We start from the raw sequence: 17,083 nt of genomic DNA on the forward strand, positions 1-17,083 counted from the left end.
ATATATGTATATGTATATATAATAGTTTGCATTTTGCAAAAGATATTCTTCTACATGGCCTATGATTGTCTTAATACTTGAAGCTACAAATTATATACACTATGCTACACCCCCCCTCCTTTTCCCACATCATTCAATGGTGCCTATAGTGGACCTTGTGTTTATCTGCACGTAACAAGATTAATTTGGAAAATTTTACAGCTTATTTTTTTGAAATCAAAATAATTTATCATTGTTTGACTGTTTATGACACATGAACTTTATGGGCTTTTGTTCCATTGATGCGATAACAAGCTACACTACAAGTAGAATAACAGATAGCAGAACAAATAATACTTATCTATTCTTGACAACTAAATCAGAGTATGTTTAGTTAATTACACAGCGTTTACAAGACAAAATTGTGACTAAATGTTGCGAAATTTATTTACCAGTTTGAAAATCAAATAAAAGGACACCAACTTAGTATTTCAATGTCATGTCATTGAATGTAAAATGAATAACCTATATGTCTAAAAATGTTGTCTGATTGCTTATGGTTATATGTGGGGTCTAATCACAAAATAAGTCGCTTGTAAAAGTTGCAATAAAAAAATGAGTTTATAGTATGTTTAAATGAATCACATTATAAACGTAGTACTTGAATTGTTCTAAGATAAATAGATACAGAGGTGTGCACATTTGAAACTAATATATGGAAACTTCGTTTTGAGAAAATAAATTTCAAATTTAAACTAACCTAATTGCTAATTACAAGCTGAAAGTTGATTGGTTAACAAGTAAGGTAAAATCAACCATACATTTAAGCAGCAGAGATACACTGTACAATTCCTACATGGCACAATGCTCAAAGGTTGCTCAACATATTGTATGGATACCCAGTGGTGGATTCAAAGGAGGGAGGGGGGTGCCTAGCCAGCATCCCCTCCCCCTTGCTAAATTTTTCAAAATAAAAAAAAAAAACAGGGAAAAAGAGACTCAATTCTACCCAAATTTTGAGTCTAAGAGTGCCATTTCCGACCATCTACGGGTGCCATAACATAGATTTTCTTACCTCAACCCCAACCATGGTGGGGCTGAGGTAGTATATTCTCGCCATCTGTGAAAGTCACTCTTTGGGTCCCCTCTATTTCATATTCCTTGATCCGTCACTGATACTAGACATAAAAATGATGTTGTAAGACTAGACTAAAAAAAATTACTGTAACTAATAATAATTAGTTAGCATTTTGGACAGTCGTGGCATGCAACCAACTTGAAAAATTAAGATTTGGGCTAAAGTAAAAAAAATTTCATTGGCGTTCAAGCTAAGGGTATTGGCATCAAATTTACCCTACAATTTTAGACCCTCTAATTCTGATACTCCTCTAATACCACTTTTTCGTAAAACAAATTAACAATCTTCTATCTATTAACACTAAGTTAACCATCTATATGAACACCAAACCCAAAGACCACCCCAAATTTTCAGGTCAAAAATGTGGTCTAAAAGTAGAACGTGAACTGTACTTTGTTTCTCAGTCCACCACTATTTATAGTACTGTGTATTACATTACTTGAAAATACAACAAATTGCACATAGCATACCTATAAATCCCTGTCCGAACTAAAGCTTCAAATTTTATTTGACAAAAAAAAAGTGGCATGCATAATTATGATCATAATGACATATCATGACCGTATATAGGCACATCATGACCATATATAGGCACATCATGACTATATTGGTATGCAACAGTTTTTTGTCTGTACAGGACTATTAAATGGAAAAATGATTATATGTAAAATTTAATGTTGCATTGTTATATACAGTTGATAAAAGTATATTCAGTTTTGAAAGTCATGACATTGAATTTAAATAATTCTTTAACCTATGAGTGAATGACTTTGTCTAGAGGTGATAGGCCAATGACAAATGTCGAATAAAAACTAGGAAGATTTAAATTGTAATTCTTCTCATACATTTGATCCATTTTGGTGCATCTGGACATCAGCATGCATTAGCGTCTTCTTAGGCAAGTCCTCCATGTATATCGTCTGCAATCATATGAAGATGGTGTTGTCTATGGCTGTCTAAAATTTATGATTTGTTAATCAATAAAACCTCATTAAAATACACTTCCAACTTACACATAACATACTTACAGTGTGGAGTTAAAGTACTGTGACCAAACATATTGTTCCCCAGTGTAGAGCCAAAGATGACACAGTGCACATGCAGTTCTGACACCCTTCATCCAATATGTAGCCCACCCCCTACCTCTTTCAAAATGACAACCATACAATCCTGATATGACACAAAACCCTATTAGGGGCCCTGAGAGGACACCCTTACAAAGTACCAAAATGAACCGCATGTAGTGTTGACATGTTTTTTGTTCTTCTTTCAACTCTTTCATTGTTTGTAATATTTTATATGCTATAGGGTAAATGTACTTATATTGTGTTGTGTGATTGTTACTAATAGCCTAGGTAGAAACATATCATTAATTAATCTGAATCTGACTTGTCAATAGTTAATTTAATGATGTGAAGTGAACTAAACTGACCTCAGTCAGGGTCATGCTGCCAGTCTAACATCATCAGTAGGCTTGTTGAAGATTTAATGGTTCAAGATCAAAATATTAGGACTTGGAAATCAAAATAGCTTTGTTTGGGTCAGTGACCTCCACTGCATAATACCCAAGGCAATCCTGACATGACATCCCAGTTCAGTTTCGAGAAAACACCCAGTTAAAAAGCAACATCCTAATGTAGTCTCGCTTCCCCACCCCCCCCCAACCCCCCCCCCATGTGACACATTTTCCTTGTTGTTATAACACTTAATGAGATGAGAAACTGAAAAAATGAGAAAGAACAAGAAAAGAAAGATAAGGTAATATAACGTAAGGAAGAAAAGAGAAAGAAAAGATAAGGAAACATAAGAAAGACAAAGAAAGGGAAAAGAAAAGAAAACATAAGAAAGAAAATGAAAAGGTAAGGAAACATAAGAAAGAAAAATGCACATAAGATAGAACAAGGAAAGAACGATAAGGTACCATGAGAAAAAAAAAAGAAAGAAAAGGAAACATAAGAAAGACAAGGATAAGAAAAGAGAATGTGACATACAGTAAGAAAGACAAGGAAATGTAAAGATAAGGAGACGTAAGAAAGAAAAGGAAAACAGCAGAAGAAAGATTAGGAAAAGATAAGAAAAGGAAACATAAGGAGGAGAAAGAAAGAAAAGAAATAAAATGTAAAATATACCAAAAAAAACCGACAAATAATATCTGATAAAAAAGAAATGATGGTTTGTATAACTACGGCAAAGTGAGAAGGCAAGGTAGTTAAAAAAAGATAGTATTACTTTGACAAAATTAAAAGGTAGGTCAAAATTTTGATTTCTTGTGTTGCCGTATTTTACTAATTTTCAATAATAAAATTTACAAAAAAAAAAATAATTTTTTACGCATTGATGATTCCTGTTTGTTCTCTGCCTGTTGTTTGACACTGCGCCTTGAGCACCAATTTTTTCTTGGTGATGTTTGCAGTTTAGAAATCATTATTATTATTATTATTATTATTGTTATTATTATTATTATTATTATTATTATTATTATTATTATTATTATTATTATTATATAACACAGCCTGGTATGTTTGACGTGCTATATTGCTATACCAATCAGCTTTAGACATGTTCATTAACATCACAATGTCACCTTCTAAATTTAATACTTTTTTTCCCCCATAATGTAGACATAGGTGTGTGTGTGTGTATGTATACAGTAGATAAACCTGAATCAACATACGAATACAAATCAAGCACATTTTTGCTTGCATATGTATGAAACTTTTACAAAAGAAATTCTGTCAATACAAAATCTGTGGATTTCTAAATTGTGTTTACCATCTTTTATAAAGAGTTGTTGGCCTATATTCTAGGGCTCCCCACCTTTTCACCTTTTTCCTACACTTCATTGGCAAACTTTTGGGGCTACGTGACATAGTATACTCTCTGTGGAAATTTTATCAAAACTCTAAAATACATCTGTGAATAGTCCTATACTGTCCTCTATAGGTTGATATGGAACAAGGTATGAAAAAAGAATGATTAACTTCCAATTAAACACAAATCGAATTACTCCCATTTTTTAGCTCTTTTGTTACAAAAATTCATTCCAGCCAATTGTGTCTATGCAAAAGAACGTAGGAAAAATCAGTTATATGGCCGATAATTTTGTTCATTCTAATTAAAAGCTTATAAATTATTTAAAATATGTATAGCGCCGCTATCCATCAAATAAGATGCTCATGGTGCTTGATGTGTGGACTAGTGAATGATGTTTGCCCCACCTTACTTGTTACCCTGAAAGTTAGTACGTTCTCTTGGGGGAAAAAATCTTGCAAGTTATTCGGTTGGGACTCGAACCCACGACCTTTAGATAACTAGCCTAGTGTCCTAACCACTAGACCACCAAGCTTGTGCTTAGTGGCTTGTACAGGGGTCCCAAGTTGGTAAAAATCCCGTCCAGCATCCCATGCAATCCAATCCAATTTTTTTTTATTTTTTTTGCTGTGCATGGTAAAAACCGTCAGCACTTACTTCCATGAGGCAATTGAAGTAAGTAGTAAAATTTACATGCAAATTATTATGAATTTGTGGGAGGTGAGTTATTTTCCGGGAGATTTTTTGCGGGAGGCTATGCTGATTTTCCGGAGACTCCTGCACTTTCTGGCAGACTTGGAACTCCAGTTAGTGATGATAAATGTGATCCCCAAGTAGCAATGGGCACTGCAATTATAACTGATGGCATTTTTTTTTTCGTCGGGAGAAATAATACAAACAATGTTTGAAAGTAGGTAATTCAGATATTGAAGTTTCCCAGCAGATCCGAGGCAGTGGTGGAGCCAGGATTTGCCCGACGGAGACGATGGTCAAGCGTTGCTTAGAGGTCCCATGTGAGGTCCCATTTTATCCGCACCTTAAATCCTTAGGTGTGAAGGTTATACATTTATTAGTATTGTTATTATTGTGTTATTCACTGAAACAGACACACTCCCCTAACCAAACCTCTCACCGTGAAGCCCAGCTTGTATGTGATTAACTCTCAAATTCAGAATTTTTTTGGCACTCGCATTTCAAACAGTGGCACACACTAAATATTGGTGTGTCCAGACTTATAATACAGTTCACCATTGTACAATTAAAAGAACAATGTAGAACATCTTGTGTATATTAACTGTTTTTTTTTCTCTATGGATCTATTTGTTTTGGACTGCGAGATTAAGCCTTTGAGATAAAGTGATAGCGATTCTATTGTGTTCTTAATTTCGTCAAATTACATCATTGTTGTGACATGCATTGTGTAAATATTAGAATGTTCGAGAATTCTGGTTGCAGATCTTATACAATAGTTTAAGTTTAGTTTGGGGTTTTTATCATTTTACTCAAAATCTTTTACTGTATTACTCAAAATAACTTTGTACAAGACTGTCATTCTATATCACAATTTTAATATTTTAATTTTATTGGTAGTTAAGTGTCCTGTAGGTCAAGTGTAGTGATTTTAATTGATTTTAGATTTTAATTTCGGATTTTTATGAAGAAACACTGTATGCCAAGCTCGGAAGAGTTTTAAAGCGTCTCCTTTTTTTCAGCAATATTTCACTATTTTAATTGTCTTGATAAATTTTGTTTCAAATGTATTGTTGTTATATAAAAATGAATTGAATTGAATACAGTAAAGTAGAACCCCGTCTTTGGGACAACTCTATTAAGGGACCATTTTTCGGGCACAAAACGAGGGAAAGTATATCTTATAACATTACGGCCAACCCCTATTAAGGGACACCTGTATTAAGCAGACACTTTTATGGGAACTAAATGAGGGAACTATATCTTATAACATTATGGAAAATGGCCAACCCATATTTAGGTGACACCCCTATTGCAGTAATCAGACACCTTTTTGGGCATTAAACAAGGGAAAGTATATCTTTTAACATTATGGTCAACCCCTATTCAGGGGACACCTCTATTAATTGGACACTTATTTAGTATCAAAGTTTTACAGTATATATAATAATTTTTACCATATTCAGCAATCAAAAGCTAATCATTTAGTCTCTTGTTGTCAGTCTTGTTATTATTTATTTGTTTTATTTATTTATGTTTTGATTATACTGTAGTGTATTATCTTATTTGATGTGGCAATGTTATAAAGTCACTCAATCAGAATATGTATTCCATAATCTTACAAAATCATTTGAGAAGTCAATGTTATTAATATTTAATATGGAAATGTCATTAATATTTAATATGGAAAAGAAATAACGAAACATAACAGACATTAATAAAACTTAAAACAGAGGCAACAATTGTGATTCAGTTCAGTCAAAATGTTTGTCACTTGATGCCACTGGAGCCCCTTTGCAGCACTAGACCCATGTACAGTAAACCCAGTTAAAAATCTTCATAAATACATCCATTTTGGATGACTACATTTTACTGTGTAATCATTATTATAACTATACTTAGGTACACATAGCTTCTTGAGGCTTTCCTGACTCTAGTGCCTTGACACCTAAGCCTTGGGGGCCCCTATGTAACCACTAGACATCCATCACTGGGGGAATGGCTGTATATTAATAATTGTTTTGTTATGCCTTTTATTTTTGATTAGGAATTTTCTAAATATTAAGCCATAGCTCAGAAATGACATTCTGTGAATTTACACAACTTCTAGAAACACATTTTGATTAGTTAAGCAAAAATATAGTATCCTGTTAATTGTATATCTGTGTAAACATTTGGAAATGGGTCACAAAGCATTGTGTTTACACGCATAACTCCAACATTGACGTTTTTGTCAGTGATCAAAAGCGCAGTGATAATTATTACGATAATTCTTTACTGATAATCCTTCATTGTGTTGTAAAACTATGCAGCACCAGATAAGCTGGACCCTGGATGGACATCAAGGTGAACCCTGGGCATGTCATTGCACAATGGATGTACAACTAACAGTAAACACCAGGTGGATGGCCGAGGCAGCTGTCATTCATTGACTGTCAAATAAGGCCAGAGTTAATTTCTGAATAAAACAAGAGTGCGAGGGAGTGGGAGGTAGTGGCTAGCTCTCCCCGACGGGGGCCCCTGGCTCCCCAGCCCCTCCCCGCTGGTGCCACCTCTGATGAAATGTCCTGTAAAACATAAATTGACTCATAATTTTAAAATTTTAACATAAAGGTGCAATATTTAAATTTTAATTCAGATTTCATTAAGTTCTAATTTATGTTAAATTCTAATTAGAGTTAGGTATGATTTATTACTCATTCCCATTAAAAACCTAGGTTAATGGATACATGGCATACAGCCCTGCTTCCCATACTTTTTGGGGTGGCAACCCACTTTCAAACATCCTATACTTTGGCAACCCAAAGCATTTCCCTTCACAATGCTATTTTCATGTTATGTGTTGATTACTTGAGCCTACGTAACTTGATCCATAGGGAAATGTTCTTTTTCTGCGGTAATTATGTCTTCAGACCACTTGATTGTTTATATAGTTGTATTTATGTAGTTGCTGTGTATTTTTCAGTTTTGATTTCAATAAGCAAAATCTTGAAATACATTTGTACATTAAGAGTTTACAGAGTTCAACTAAAGTTAATTATATGATAAAAATATATTTAAATTAACTAGTAATTAAATATGCTCATGTAATGTTGAAGTAATAAATACAATTACATCATTATTATTATACATATGGAAAAAAATGTCCCGTAATCCACTGTCCCGTATGTCACGTTGACGAAATATACATAACGGGTTTACTCCGTAAAAACGATTTGATAGTTTCGTACAACACTTTGGCATAAGTTAGTCAGATAGATACAATATCCATGAATAATGGTAAAATAATTACACTATTGGTAATTTTGGAGCGTTTTGCATGCTAACTATTGTTTTTTCAAGTCACTTTTACTTCATGTACTGTACGTGGTGAAACATTAATTAGGTTTAAACCTCGTTAATGAAGGTATATAAACTTTTCAATAATATACAAAAAAATCAGCTTAAATAAATGTTATAATGAAGCAGGACAGGCTCAAATATTTGCCTTATGTGTTTGAACTAGAACCATTTGAGTCTCTGAATGTCCCGTACGTCACATTTTCAAATAGCTTGGACCTGCCCTAGTACGGTTATCAGTACCTTAAAACTTGAATGACATGTATTTTGTATTTATGAGAAGTTCAGAAGTTGTAATTAGATTTGTTGATCTTAGTTTAAGCTGAATGGTTGGCTGATATTGTTCCTGCTTCTTGTACTGAAGACCTTAATTGGTGCCTAATGGCTTAGCTCCTCAAATAGCTCTCACATTGGGAGTTAGGAGGGTTAGGGACAATGTTTGCATCCGTATGTGTCCATTGTATGTTGTAGATAAGTTAGGTGGCACTGCACTGCTGCTGCAGTGGGTCCCAATGGGGCTGTATCCAGGGGGTGTTTTTATGGTTCAGGAGAACCCCCTTTTTGTAGCAAACCCCCCTCCCCTTCTTTTCTGGCGAAACCCGCTCTTTAAATTTCCAAAATTGAGTCCTCCAACCCAACTAATGCACTGCAGACCCACCCAGACACAGACATTTTCAAACATATCTGCTTTTATAGCATTATTTAGACCCATAAAGCACAAAAATCCTCTTGCTTTCGGGGTTTCGCCGACCCCACCGGGGCTTCGACTGTGGACCTCACGCCCAGAAAACCCCCCTTGGAAGAACTTGGCTACGGGCCTGCAGAGTCCATCATTCTAAAAGTTAGATGTTAAAAATTAAAAATTAAATTAAATCTATTTTATCTTACTTTCAGAGAGAGGACGAATAAACGGCAATTTCGTGATATTGTGAAAGAGTTTAGTCTTCTATGTCGAGGACTTCTTGGGACTGAATATGCTGATTTTTGAGATCATGGATGTAAGTATAATCTTGTCAGTGGCCAGATACAATGTCAATTTGAAATAGCCCACACAAAGATGTTGTTGGTGAGTGGGACACCAGTTTTGATATTGTGGAATGATTATTGTATTATATTTCATTTAAAATTGTTGATTGATGGTATATATATATTTTTAATTTACATCTCCTTTTTCTTTTTGAATTTTTATATATTTTTTTTATGTTATTGAATTCAGTATGTTATTTTTCTTTTTATTGTCAATTTTATTATGATCATTTTATCATACTCTCTTTTCAAATTGTTTGTTAACTTGCATCTAGTTCATTTTTGTTTTTCTTTGATTAAGGGGCAGTTGGCTCTTCCATGGGTTTAACAGTCCCTATCCATTTTCTAAATGCAAATTTAAATAAACAAATGAAAAGAAATAAATAAAATGAGGTAAACAAGTTTGCCTCATGACGAAAGTGCGACGCGAGCCAACAACGCTAAGTGCAGTTAATCCATACATAGAATAATATCCAATCAGAATTAAGAATATATTTAAGAGTGGTGTAACAATAGCCACTACCAATAATCTATTATATAAATAACTAATGGAATGTATTTTAGGAATATTTTTAGGGTTAAATTTCTGTTTTTTTTGTTTTTTTAAAATGGATTCTGGAAAAAAGGTGGTCTACCCCTTACCCCTCCTGCTTTAAACTTGGCTATGATACACATATTTAGGGCAGAGTGGTTTAGTTATCTAGGGGAAACTCGTGGTATTTGGTTTGATAAAAATATATTTCAGTCTTGAGTGTTATCAATTTGAAATTCGATAAGTTTATGCTGACCAACAGTTATTGACTAACTTATACACCACTTGCCTTTATAACACTTATTGATAATTTGTCAAGGAGTTTGATGACTATTATCACTAAATGATTACGCCTAACAAAATATGTGAATTATCAGACAACTGTAGAAGAAGAACAACAATATTTGTGAAAGTTATTTTTGGACACGTGACAGATGCGATAGTATCCTCAAAGTGGGTATAAGGTTATTTTATAATACAATAACAATATTGTGATTCGGATTGATATACATCTTCCAGGGTGGGCGTATTATTGTTAGATTGAGTGTATATACACCGTTAACTGAATATTAAAACCTTCCTACTGTGTAACTTTTTCTGGCTGAAATAACAACCTACTTCAACGATTCCCAAGTTGTGGGTCGTAACCCCAAAAGTGGCCCTCCAATGTTTTTCATTGAATCACTGAAGCATCCTTGTGCATGTAAAGAACTAATCATATGTGTCACAGGAATAAGAAAAAGACTTTTGGTTCTTATATGCTGTAAAGCAATAGGAACCATTGCAATCGTCCATGCTTGTGCGTCGTGACGCTGACGTCATCAAATTCGTCTAAAGTTTCTAAACAATCAAAAACTTGAATTTCCAAGCACATGTTAGTTATGCATTTTATCATGCATGTAATATTGGTTATGTAATTGTGCCCTATTGCTTGAAAACATAAATATTAAAGCAATACACAAGAACTTTATTACCCCCACTATCTAATTAGCTGTACCCATATAATGTGGTTTATTGAATGTCTGTTTAATAGAAACCAGATTGTGGCTGACCTTTCCAAGTGATAATTGTACTCTGGGAAATGTACCAAAAAGCAATTTGAATTAAGAATTTCCAAAGTATATGTTTTAAGCTCTCTTTAAAGAATAGTTCTTATTTCGAATTAATACCTGTAGTGCAACATTTTACCAAAATGGCTGCATAAGAACATCGGCCCTCACAGAGGTGTGGTTATAATGATTAATAAACTAGTTACCTACCCCATAATCTCATAACCAGTCAACAAAATTATTTCCTGGGAAATAGTTTGGGAAGCGCTGACTTACTTAATCATAAAACAGTGGAAAATGGGAGGGTTAGAGACATGACCTTAATCTGGCAGTCATTAGGCCTACAGATGGTGCAAATATTTATTAGCAATTGATCTACAGGTCCCAATATTGGTTCCAGCATCTTAAAATTAGCTGCCAGTGCCCCAAAAGTGTGGTCCAGGAGCCGGCTTGCTGAGACACCCAGTAGGATCCATGTTTCATTTAGTTAGATTCCTAATTCAAACAATAACAGACACAAAGACATTAGATCAAAATATTATTTTCTATACTAAGGTTATTGAATATTTTTTTTTTGTCTAGGTTAGGGGGACCCTGCGGAGCACTGGCCCCAACTAACCCCCTACCCCATCTCGGCGGTAGTGCCAATAGCAAACTACATGGCCCAGTGCAGGGTAACCCTGCATTGATCTGTGCCTGCATGTACAAATAAGTTTATTTTAAGTGAAATTGACATTCAATTATAATTTTCTTTGGTTTTATTGTCTTGGCAGGGTTGTTGTAAAGTACAGAAGGCGGCTCTGCATTGATTATGCCACCAATGTTTGCTGGATGTAAAGGCTATACTGTCAATTCTGGCGTATGTGATATTCAAATAATATAACGTTTGGCGATAAAGAGCAAGGAACTGTCTACATCTTGGCCAATTACAGCATTGGCATTGCTGTGGATGTTCACACTTTCAACAATCAATTATGGATGAATGTGTGCTAATAATAATTGTTGTGGATTTATCACTGAATGTTTAGTTCGCTGCTGTTTTCAATTGATGTAGTTGTTTTTTTTTCGTTATTTACATTTGTTAAAACGCTGCACATAATAACAATTTTCTGCGGGGTTTATTGTTGAGGAGGGTTTCTGAGAGGCATTTATTTGAGGGAGGTATTAAAGTTTTTAGTGTAAAATTCTAATATTTATTAATAGAATGTGTTGAAAATTATGTTGCTTCCATAATTTTGTTTACAGTAAGTTAGGGGACATGTATTCATGGAAAAAATAAATGCCTCAGGGCATTTATTTGAGGAAGGTGTTTATTCCAAATGAGGCTTTGAAGGGGGTGTTTATTCGAGGGGAGCATTTATTCAAAGCTGGGTGCTTATTGGAATAAATATGGTATGTCATTAACCAGATGTAAATATACTTTTCTTAAATTGAAATAAGCCAAATAGTGGAAAGTCACAAAACAATGTTGTATTTTTATTGTTATTTATGAGTTTACTTTATTTACTATTTATTGTTCAGTTTTTGAAATCTGTGAAGATGGTGCCTATTACAATAAACCAATATGCATGTCATACCATGCATGATTCAATTAGCAGTGAATTCAGGGTTCTCTAGACATGAGGCAAATTTTTAATACCTGGTAGGGGTTTGATTTTTAAACATTTTATAAAACAATTTTGAATGAGGGTAACATAACCCAGCGAAACTGAGCAGTGATCTTAACTATGTCTATGAGTGTTGGAGAGCAGTGGTGGCCCAGCGGGGTGCAGGGGGCCATTTGCCCACCCGTCGGACAGGCCTGGACCACCCTGTCTTCCGATGAGGTCATCAGACCAAAAATAACGCTATTTTGATGGCCAATCCCTAATATTATGATCTAAAAAAAATGTTGACCAAATTAAGCCATAAAATGTCTCCCCATAAACCCTAACAGGGATATTTTTATTCCAGGCCGTCAACCGAGGCTTCGTCGTCATTTTGGTTTGGACCCCTTCATCGGACACGTCAGCCCCTTGTTGGCAACTTTCCGGTGCCACCACTGTTGGAGAGCTAATCATTAAATTTGACTTTAGAGCATTAAGGGTCTGAAATTTTAGAACTTTCCATGCTCTATAATCCAGGGGTCCCAAGTTGGAGGAGAGTAAGATTGCTATTGGATGATGTAGCCAATAGACAACTCGATATTTAGGATTTTTACCTTTGCTTACAACTGTGAAATAGTGCTTACCATTCTTGTGTTAAATGTTGATGTAGCCATATCTGCTATCTTCTATTATATGAAGATGGGGTTAGGGGTTTTCAAAAAAGCCCCTTCCCCTGTTGTAAATCTCTCCAGTGCAATGTTAGAAAAGATAAAATATTGTAGAAAAAAATTAAAACTGCAAAAAGTTAGGGATAAGAAAGGTAACAAGAGTCAATGTAAATATGATAATTTTGAGATAAAGGCAGATGCACTCGATCCATGAAAAATATGGGAAACATTATGAACTGAATATGCAATGATTTTTATCTATCTATCCACCAACTCAACATTAATGAAAAGAAAAAAATATGTGAGATGCATTTTTATCCTAAAAACAGTGTGGCCCACTATCCTGATCACAGCCTGCAGCCCTAAAGACTGCCATTCCCCTCACCCAGTCTCCAACCAACAGGGTGTTGGGAATAAACGCCTGCAGCACTGAAAGAATGGTGTGCTAACCTCCTGCCCCAGATGACTGTCTATCTACCTACCTATCTATCTATCTGTCTATCTATCTATAGTGGTGAAGGCGATGACAATAAAACAAAAGTTAAGCTGACATATTTTTTTTTTATTGTCATTGCCATCACCACTATATTATGGAACAACATGCTACATCATTTCACATTGATACATCTTTATATGTACTGTATGTAGTGTGTATGTGTGTATATATATATATATATATATATATATATATATATATATATATATATATATATAGATTAAAAAACTGTCTCTTATACACATCTAGATGTGTATAAGAGACAGGGTTTGCCCCGATGCTCTGGTTCATGTTATGACACTTTGAACACATAATGTTGGTACTTGAAGGCGAGTATCCTAGCCGACAGCTTCATTCACCATATTTTTCATACACTATTGTTTGAGTTAAAAAGAATATATAACAAAGATAAATTCATAAGTGATGATTATGTATTTGTATGTATACAGAATATCATCGGTTGTCGTATTCGATCGATGCTGTCTATGATAATAACAATATCCACATATCAAACGCGATGAGCATCTTACATTAGATGGATATGTGCGCTATATAAAACCACACTATTATTATTATTAATATACATATACAGTACCGTAAAACCTCAAATAGAAGCCCTGGCCTTTTTTGCGAACTTTGGATGGGCTTCTTCACGAGGCTACTTTTGCAAAGTAGAGGGTGCTTCTTTTCAAAATGAATGCTGTAAATTTTTGGAATTACTGCTGTAAAACAATAAATAGGACCAATAGGTAACATCATTAGAGTGTATTAATCGGCATTAAATCACCTAAACTACTGTGTAAACCACGCGTGTTTCTATTATTACTTTGTTTCTTTGAAGTTTATGTACAGTGTATGCACTGTCTCTTATACACATCTTGTATATGTATATATATATATAATATTTTACACTAGTTTGAATAATGAAACCTTCATAAATACTATCAAATGATGGTGTTTTATATAGTATGTATATATAGTATTTTCTACCTACCTAACTATTGTTATCGTAATATAAATAAGAAATGGAAGAAAAGATTGAACCTCCGAATTATGTTGAAAATTGAAAACACTGTTAAATGTAGTATAAGGCTAATGGTGGACTGCAATAAAACATTGATGAACTTATCTTTAACATTGTAATGGGTTTTTTTAAGATAATTGTTTATACAATTATATTTATTTATTTTTTTAATTCCTTTCAACAGCAAGTGCAATCACCATTTCAAGAAGTGCCCTGTAAACTAAAGCCTAGTCCATATTATCATTTTTTTGCTTGTATGCCCATGTATAGTCATGATGTGCCCATATATGGTCATGATGTGATGTCATCATGACCATATTTAGGTATGTCACATGTTTTTGTCAAAATAAAATTTGATAGTCTGGTCTCAGTGAAGCTTTAAAAGTGAAGCTGTTTTTAGTTGAGAACAAAAAAATAGTCCACTTCAACATGGACATTTCCGGAATGTCAATCAAACTTAACTACCGACCAATCAAAACAGGTCCAGAAATAAGCACACATTTTTTCCTAAACTGCACGATTTGCAAGAAGTGGGGCTTAGTGGAAAGATCCATTGTCGATTCATTCAGTGGAGATGTTCACCTGGGGAAGCGGAAGGGGAATTAGTTTCTCATTTTAAACTACTCATTACTTAATACACACTCCATCATACACAAATATATGTGCCTGGTCGAGCGGTAAGCAGGGGTGCTGTTAACTATACCGTTAAACAGTGATTGCTCCAGGATCTGCCCGACAGGGGGTGGGGGCTAAAGGTCCGACTGGGGGGGGGGGGCGCTAGGAGAGCAAATCGAGCCTCACTTGGCTAGGGGGAGGGGTGGGGAGCCGCCTAGGACTCACAGTGAAAGCCCCCTGGAAGCTACGGATATTTTACGAATTCTGGTAAATTTTTATTAGTTATTTGATAGGCATCAAGCTACCGTAATGACTTCATGTATGTTTTTTAATGTCGAAATTCCAAAACCGATTTAAAAAAAATTAAAACAACGAGAAACAAAGAGTATGCAATGTAATCAACTAACTTATTTTCAAATCTGTAATTTCATAAGCTTAATTCAATGTAAAAAGTAATATATACAGTAGTCGGATAACTTACAATTAAACGGCACGTGAATTTATGTTATTATTATTATTGTTATCATGATTGATAGTAATTGTTATTGTCGTGAGGAAATGGACAATAATTGGATTTGCATTAGGCGAACCAAGTATAGGTGTAATTTTGCCCTACCTGACGTGGGAATGTATTGAATACTCAGTACGTGTGAAAACAATTGCGAAACAAATCGCACGTTGTTCTCGGGTGGGACTTGAACCCACAATCTTCAGATCACTAGCCTTGCATCATACCTCTAGACCACCGAGCTTGCGCCTGATGGGCTAGGGTTGAATTCAAGTCAAAGTAAGCAGCGGGTACTGCAATGTTGATAGTAATTGTTATTGTCCTGATGGAATAGACTATCATCAAAATAATATGCAGTGCCAATTATATTATATTGAATCATAGTCCAATGCCAATGGGATGCAGCTCTATGTTGATAAATGTCACCATATGCAAGTGTGCTTTGTGAAAAGAACACCCAAATTTGATCTCAGTCTACAGAAAAAAGTTATGTCTAAAATAGATTGTGTCAAAATACTAAGCATAATAGTAAGTGAAAACCTCAAATGGGATAAATATGTTGAAAAACTGTGTAATGTTAAAATTCCTAAAAAGATTTTGCCTTTCGGAAGATGAACTTCTTACGAATTACAAAGGTTACATTAGGTCACTACTATAATATGCCTCCCCTCTCTGAAATGCTGGGTTGACCCCCAGGACATATAAAAACTTCAGAAAGATTACAAAAAAGATCTAAGAACTATCTTTAGAAAAACTACATTACCTATAATGAAGCTTGTCTCAGATGTAACAGTTTTGCTAAGCATTTGCAAAATAATCCAGAATTCTGTAATTGGCTTCCAGAGCGTAGGTGTCAACTAATGGAATACACCCTTCGTAACTACAACCGTATATCACAAATCAGATGTAGGTACAAATAGGTATAAAAACAGTCCGATTCCATTTTTTGTATACCTGCTTAATTCTCAACATTAAGTTACAACTGATTCCCTCAGTCAAACATGGGGTTCGCTGATCAGTTATCTCGTTGTTTCGCAATGTGTTTTTTCTCTTTGCTGATTTGCCTGTCATTTTCCTTTTAATTATCCTTATTATTTCGATTTTTCTTTTCTTTTTTTTTTTGTTGTAGTTATCCAAATTTTGATTAAATTAATAAAAGAATAATAATAAAAGTTAAAGTGCAAATCTGTTTGTCCATGATTTGTTTTTTTTTTTTTTTATATTGTGCTTCATTCAGTGCTTGTTTTGATTCTCATGCATTCTTGGTGTTGTGATTTTGCTACCTTTGTATTTTTGATGTAAAATGTTTAGAATGTGAGATTATTGCTGTGCCATCTTCTTATTTCGTGATGTTTGTTGGATGTTCCCCTTTGTATGTTATATTTTTGCTTGTAACCTCTAGACTCAAATAAATTTGAATTGAATTGAATAGGCATACTACAATTTAGCTTTGCTACAAAGTACATGATGGCTTTTATACTTAGTAAGCTAGTAAAAAATGATAGTTGCAATATAATAATAATAATAATAACATAATAATAATAATATTAATAATAATAATAATAATAATAATAATAATAATAATAACATAATAATAATAATAATAATAATAATACAAAGCA

The 17,083-nt window shown here is 34.2% G+C and overlaps 1 protein-coding gene across 2 annotated transcripts in view; it reads left to right on the plus strand.

Moving 5' to 3' along the window:
• Positions 1-12,801, plus strand: part of LOC117110130 (importin-13-like) — a 47,376-nt gene extending 34,575 nt beyond the window's left edge. For both annotated transcript variants that reach the window (XM_033252731.1, XM_033252732.1), the window contains 2 exons: positions 8,852-8,955; positions 11,338-12,801. In XM_033252731.1, coding sequence (XP_033108622.1) covers positions 8,852-8,945 — 94 coding nt within the window. In that variant the 3' untranslated portion in view covers positions 8,946-8,955; positions 11,338-12,801. The remainder of the gene's footprint in view (positions 1-8,851; positions 8,956-11,337) is intronic.
• The last annotated feature ends 4,282 nt before the right edge of the window (positions 12,802-17,083 follow it).

The sequence above is a fragment of the Anneissia japonica genome, unplaced genomic scaffold, assembly GCF_011630105.1.
Source record: "Anneissia japonica isolate Jap-2015-1 unplaced genomic scaffold, ASM1163010v1 scaffold1829_len478734_cov173, whole genome shotgun sequence".
Classification (NCBI taxonomy): Eukaryota; Metazoa; Echinodermata; class Crinoidea; order Comatulida; family Comatulidae; genus Anneissia; species Anneissia japonica.